At 41.4% G+C, this 6,857-nt stretch overlaps 1 protein-coding gene across 1 annotated transcript in view; it reads right to left on the minus strand.

Moving 5' to 3' along the window:
* The window catches only part of LOC102420437 (myosin-10), a gene marked incomplete at its 5' end in the record, with an annotated part of 41,892 nt that overhangs the window by 32,415 nt on the left and 2,620 nt on the right, over nucleotides 1-6,857 (minus strand). The window contains 2 exons of the mRNA XM_023748539.1: nucleotides 2,351-2,503; nucleotides 3,049-3,176. Of these exons, the coding sequence (XP_023604307.1) occupies nucleotides 2,351-2,503; nucleotides 3,049-3,176 (281 nt within the window). The remainder of the gene's footprint in view (nucleotides 1-2,350; nucleotides 2,504-3,048; nucleotides 3,177-6,857) is intronic.

Genomic DNA, 6,857 nt, shown 5'->3' on the forward strand with positions numbered 1-6,857 from the left:
ATGAATTAATAGGCACAATATTCTTAAAGCAATCACTTTCTAAATTAGAGGCACTCAACCTTTTTTCCTGCCTTCACACTATTCACACAGTAGCAAGTGCCCATAAATAACCTCTTTCATTATAAAAAGTGATCCTCAAGTAGGGCAGGTACAATCAATCTCCGAGGAATAAATTTATAGTCTGAGAGACATTCTAGTCCCCCACCCCTAACGGAGGTGTTACACTCACCATTTTGGAATGAGGTCAGGCTAGGAAGGCAGGGGCAGTGTTTGCTCGCTCAAACACCACATTTCTAGTGAACCACATGAACATCTACAGACTGCTCGATGGTGCTTATTCATGTTTGTGTCAATGGCATTGCTCTGCCTTAGGATTATGAGACCTTATTCTCTGTTTAGCCTTACTAGTGTGTGTGGTGGTATTTTTTTTAAATAGTTTTTTTTTATTTCTCTTCCATATTTAAGCTATCAACTATATGTTAAAATAATCAATATTTACATTGGTAATTCATGGTATAAAATTAAAAATGTACAAAGAATTGCAGTCTCATTCCCTAGAGTCAACTACTATCACTTATTTCTTGTGATCCTTCCAGAAATAGTCTGTGCACTTATAAATGTGTTATCTTGTTTTATTTTTTAACTCAACAATGTATTTGGAGTCTTTCCATAGCAGTAAATAAAGCCACCCTACTCTTTATAATGGGTGCATAAGCACTCCACTCTATGGGTATCTCTAGAGTAATTGAACCAATCTCCTAATGGTGGGCATTTAGCTTTTCCCATGATAAATAACGATCAATACCACCCTTGCATTTTTAGCATTACACATTTTTCTACTGTCCGTGTACTTACATGTATAGCTTTCTTTTACATCCTTTAATACCCTCGTGAAGATTTATCCTCTACAGTACTACATTTTCCTATCCAAGAACAAGGTATGCTTTTTCAACTGTTCAAGTCTTCTATGTTTTCACAGTAGCCTTATAAAACTGTCTTCAACTTAATCTTGCCCATTTCTTCTTAAATTTATTCTTAGATATTTCATCTGCTTTTGTTGCAGTTGGAAATATAATTCTTTCCTTTTATTACATCTTCTGATTGTTTATATATAGGGTGGCAAATGATTTTAAAAATGTAACTTTAAGTTACAGACATTTCTGTTTCCTTCTCTGTGAACTCTGCCCATTTACCGGGCCACCTTTCATGATTTCTCAAGTTATTTACAAATCAATGCACATTAAAGCAATTTCTTATTGTGGCAGTTGCAGCTGAGCAGGCAAAACAGCGTATACGGTACCAGTTCAGACTGCAGGGAAACAGATGTAATTTTAAAGTGGCCAAAGTAGCACACTGATCCCAAGAAGTACTTTATTATTTATTCCTTACATATACACAGTCAGCTTATCAAAGGAGAGATAAAGATATAAATATTTAAGAGATCAAAATGTTATCAACTTTTTTTGCAGGTATATAACTACAAACCTTTGATGGATTGATGTTGAATAAATGAAAAAATCTAGCCAGATCAAGAATAAAAGATATTGAAATCCATCATCAAATCCTATGGCTTTATCTTCAAAACAGAGATCATTATCTTCCTCATTTCTCCATCTCACACTGCTTATTCCTGGCTCCTGAGCCAGCCACCATCCCCTGGCCTCTGTGCCATGACCAAGGCCAGTGGCCTCACGGTCTCCCTACTTCTGCTTTTGCTCCACACCACACTCCAGTTCCCGTTGGGCAGCTACATCTAGTCACTCTGGCTTTCCAGCAATTTCTAACATTAACAAATCCCCTCCCATACAGGACTGCTGCCTGGAGAACTTATGGAGGCTGGGCTTCTCCTCCTTCATGTCGTAAGGCCAGCACTGCAGACACCTCTCAAGACTCAGGTGTCTAAAACCGGCGTCCCCACCCTTCTATCACAGCAGCACTCACAATTCCGAGAATGTAGTGGCTCTTCCTCTTTTATGGTCTGACTCTCCACAGAATGGCAGGGATTATCCCTGCTTCTCTACCACTACGTCCCCGGTGCCTAGCACAGCAGTGAGTGTACATTGTGAGCCTTCATTAATATCGTTAAAAGAATAAGACGAGCCCGACCGGCGTGGCTCAGTTGAGCATCGACCTATGAACCAGGAGGTCAGGGTTCGATTCCCAGTCAGGGCACATGCCCGGGTTGCAGGCTCGATCCCCAGTTGGGGGCATGCAGGAGGCAGCCAATTAATGATTCTCTGTCATCACTGATGTTTCTATCCCTCTTTTCCTCTCCCTTTCCCTCTCTGAAATCAATAAAAATAAAGAAAGAAAGAATAATTTGAAGGAAGAGCAGGAGGGAGAGACACACCTCAAAAATTTCAAATCCAGCAATGTCCAGGATTCCAATGAAAGATGCTCCCTGACGCTTGGTCCTATCCAGAGCTTTATTGATCCGGTGAACGAGCCAGCGAAAGAGCCGCTCGTAGGTAGCTTTTGCCAATGCTTCCACTGCAAAGTCCGCCTGTAATTACACAACACCATGCTTTAGTCTGGGAATGATCTCAACAAGGCATTCATGGCTATTATATATATAGTTCAATGTTCTACAAAAATCCTGAAATAGCATGTACTGCTTAGTCATGTCTCAAGTTTACACATCGACAAAGGGTGTAAGTACAATTAAATGTAAACTAGAGATAATCAATTTAAGGGAAGGGTGAAGGTGGCCAGTAAAGAAGAACCCCTCCCTATGTCCCGGGGCTTCTGTGAGCCTATCTGCTCGGAGTCTGAAAGGAGTCCACCCTGAAACAGGGGAGTCCAACTCCTATATTCTTGGCGGGTGGGCTCTACAAGGACATAACTTTGTCCTCCTGGATAATCTATCTACTGGGGAAAACTCAAATTTCCTTTTTAAAAAACTACACAAGAAAACCCCCACTCAATTAGTCCCAGGAAACATCCATATTATCGAGTTTATCTGATTCAGTTTGTCACACACCACTCAGAAGGTCTTATGACCACAATTTATCATTCAAACAAATGTAGAATAATTAATGAAAAATGTACTTGTTCTTTGGTCTGGGCTTTCTGCACGTAGTCTCGGCCGACCTTGATGCGGGGGGTAAGGATGGCCCGAGTGAACTCCATCACATTCATCCCAAGAAGATGGCACAGCTTCTGGGCAACTAGAGTGTAAAAAATTCTCCTAAATAGTGGCCTCCTCCTTATGATCCAGTCACAATACATGCAATAAACACTCGAAAAACCAGAGTCATCATTAAATTGTATTAAGAAATAACAAGTTTTAGGTCCTGATGGAAAATCCCTTCATCCCTTCAAATTAATAGCACTCCTCCTTAGGTTACTTATACGAGACAGCTAGCCAGCAATTACTTATTATGGCTAATAATGCAAGTTACTGAGTCTTAGAAGCCATAACACACAGAATGAGAAAAACAGTGTTACCAAGATAACTGGCCATGATCATGTAATGATCCTAATAATATTTTAATGGGCAAGAAATCTATAAGTTTAAAAAAAAGTTATTTGATTACATGGCTAACATGAAACACTCAATACATAACTGCTACTTTTGTTATTGTTGATTCTCAGCAGCATTAGGGCACCTGCCTCACTAGAAGTTCATTGTCTAATATCTCCCAAGGTCCAACAAGTATACGACTTATTATAATTAATTTTGAACTAAGTGTTTAACAATAATATTCTCTAAGGGTAAGCACATTTTGAATTATGTTACAGGGATTACCTACCCAGGTCATTTCAAGACCTGCATCCTACCGCCCTAACCCAGGCCAACGGCTGGCCGCCTGCAGGAGCCCTGTCTGCAGGGCGGGCCGTGCCTCGAGAGCACTTCCTGTGCTTTGGGGCTCTTCTCACTGGCTCTTACCAATGGCTCTGCCTCAGCTGCTAGGTCGTGGCTCCCTTTAGTTAATGAGTGGATCATGAGTGTAGGTATTGGATAGGAAATTAGAAAATACAAAGAAGTACAAAAGGCAAATTACCCACATTCCTTTGCTTTGTAACATGACAAATATCATTTCAGCAGCTAAAAGATATACTTCATAGTGGGGCTATACCTTGGCTTACTTCATTCTATTGGATATTTAAGGTAGCTCCCTTGTTGCCATTGCATACATCTTTCTGTGTGATAAGTGTTCTGTCGGTCTCTTATTCCCCTTCCTGAGACTACTTCAAAGAGCCAAGCTTAGTACAAAAGCTCCAGAAGTTAAATAAAACACAGTAATTAATTAAAGCTAGGGAATAGGAAACTTACTGGCCATCTAGCCATGGCAAGTACAACTTTGGTTTTATGATGTTACGGTAAAGAAATGTGGCTAAATGTTTAAACAGACCTATCAGAACTCATCTATCTTAGGGAGAGCTGGCACCGTGGTGGCAAACACGCACTACAGGGCTGAGTGCTGCTCAAGGAAGACTAAAACAGAAACGGGTGAGACTGATTTCCGACAGGGCTAGGTGGAAACAGGGCAGAAAGAATGGGGGAAGGGAACAGAGTGAAAGAGATGGGGGTGGGTGGGAACAAAATCAGAGAAGTACACATTTTTCTGTAGTTCTGACTTTTAGAATTATTTATATGTTGCATATACTAAAATATAAGCAAAAAGGTTTAAGGGGGGGGGGGCAAAATGTGATACAAACAGAAATAAATGAAGCTGCCTACATTACAAATGAAAGTGTAGCACTCGAAGGCGGAAGGAGGGAAGAGTAAAACAGTATTTTGACCCACCATCTGCTGATGGGCACTTAGGCTGTTTCCAAATCTTCGCTATGGTAAATTGTGCTGCTATGAACATAGGGGTACATATATCCTTTCTGATTGGTGTTTCTAGTTTCTTGGGATATATTCCTAGAAGTGGGATTACTGGGTCAAATGGGAGTTCCATTTTTAGTTTTTTGAGGAAACTCCTTACTGTTCTCCACTGTGGTACATCTACACAATGGACTACTATGCTGCGGTAAAAAAGAAGGAATTTTTACCATTTGCAACAGCATGGGTGGAACTGGAGAGCATTATGCTAAGTGAAATAAGCCAGTCAGAGAAAGATAAATATCACATGATATCACTCATTTGTGGACTATAATGAACCACATAAACTGATGAACAAAAACAGATCCAGAGATAGAGAAGCTTCGATCAGACCATCAAACCTCAGAGCAAAGGTAGGGGAGGGCGGGGGTAAGAGGGAGAGATCAAGCAAAGGACTTGTATGCATGCATATAGGCCTAACCAATGGACACAGACACCAGGGGGGTGAGGACATGAGTGGGGGTGGGGGTGGGGGGCAATGGGGGAATATGGACACATATGTAATACCTTAATCAATAAAGAAAAAAAACAACACAAACAAACAAACACCCACAGTATTTTGACTCTATACTCTAATGCTAAAGAACCGTACACAAATAGTGTTTACTAATTAGCAGGTTTGTTTTCCAGAGGAGTACAGGTGAGTAATTCTGGAGTTCTTTTATGGGTATTCTAGGATCGAACAAATAAACAAATATACTGTAGATAAGACTTCTTACTGTCAGAGAAAGGAATTTCAAATAAAGAAGAGGAAATGGCTAGCATAAAACCTGTAGTGTCAGCTCAACATTAGAGGTATCAGTATAAATCCATGGTTTTTAATATACATACAAAGAAATGAAAATGGGAGTGAGTACATGCATGTGCATGTTCCCTTGCTCTGTCCTCTGAGAGAAGTCAGAAACAAATGAGACCCTGGAACAACCAGGTATTGGCAGCTAAATCCCATTCTTCAATATGAAGAAACAGCAGCGAAACGGCCAATTCCAGGGCCAGGGCTGGACAAATACAAAATGAGTCTGGAACATTTTGTGTTGCCATAAAGTAAGAAAATGCTTTAAAATAAAAGTGACAGAGTCATGTCAAAGTGACCTGAGCACTAGCCTGAAGTGGCTCCAACTCCTCATGGCCACATCCAGGACAGGAATATATAATTATGGAATGGATCATAAACTATACAATTATTTAAAGAAGGGCCCATGTGTCTATACTGATAGGAATGAAAAAGCGAAAGCTCTTCCTTACAGTAGAATTCCAGGGAGTAAATATAAAAGAACGATGTAGACAGAAGTCACCACTTGACATACACCACAAGCAAGACTCATTTCAGGTAAGAATCATAAACGGATGCTACAACTAGTAGCCCAAGAGCCTGATGAGAGCCTGGACTTACTTCCTTAGTCTCAGTGTCTCCCTCCTCTCCCAGATACTTGTTCCAAAGGCAGAAGGTAATCCGGTAGCGGAGAAACCCAGTAGACACTTCCTTAACCAAGTTAACCTCACCAACGAGACAAACTCACATAGGCCTGCCGATATGATGCACGAGAAGGCCATACCACTTCTGTGATAATCTTACCAAAAACGCATAACCTGAATTTAATCAGGAGGAAACCTCAGACAAACCCAAATGGAGGGACATTTTCCAGAACAACCGGCCAGCATTCTTCTTCAAAAGTCAAGGCCACGAAAGACAGAGACTGGGCCTATGTTCCTGGTAAGGTCAACACTGGTAGGTCTCAGTAGCTGCAGCTCCCTTTCCGATGAGCTGTGTGGTCTCTGCAGCTTAGGTCTCCGCATGCCCCCATCCCCAGGGCCTCCCCAGGCCACGGCGGGGTCTCCAGTGCTGCCTTGTGTCCTACACACATCTCTTCCCTCAGATGACACCAGAGTGGCCCTCACGCATTCTGCTCCTGAGTCTGTGGCACTGCGTCGGGAGTACTGTCTATGCCTGCGCTAACATGCTCTTGGAGAGCACAACCAACAACCACTTAAACGGAAATAAAATCAGCATCGTCAGTTACCTGTA

Source organism: Myotis lucifugus, unplaced genomic scaffold (genome assembly GCF_000147115.1).
Source record: "Myotis lucifugus unplaced genomic scaffold, Myoluc2.0 scaffold_1516, whole genome shotgun sequence".
NCBI lineage: Eukaryota > Metazoa > Chordata > Mammalia > Chiroptera > Vespertilionidae > Myotis > Myotis lucifugus.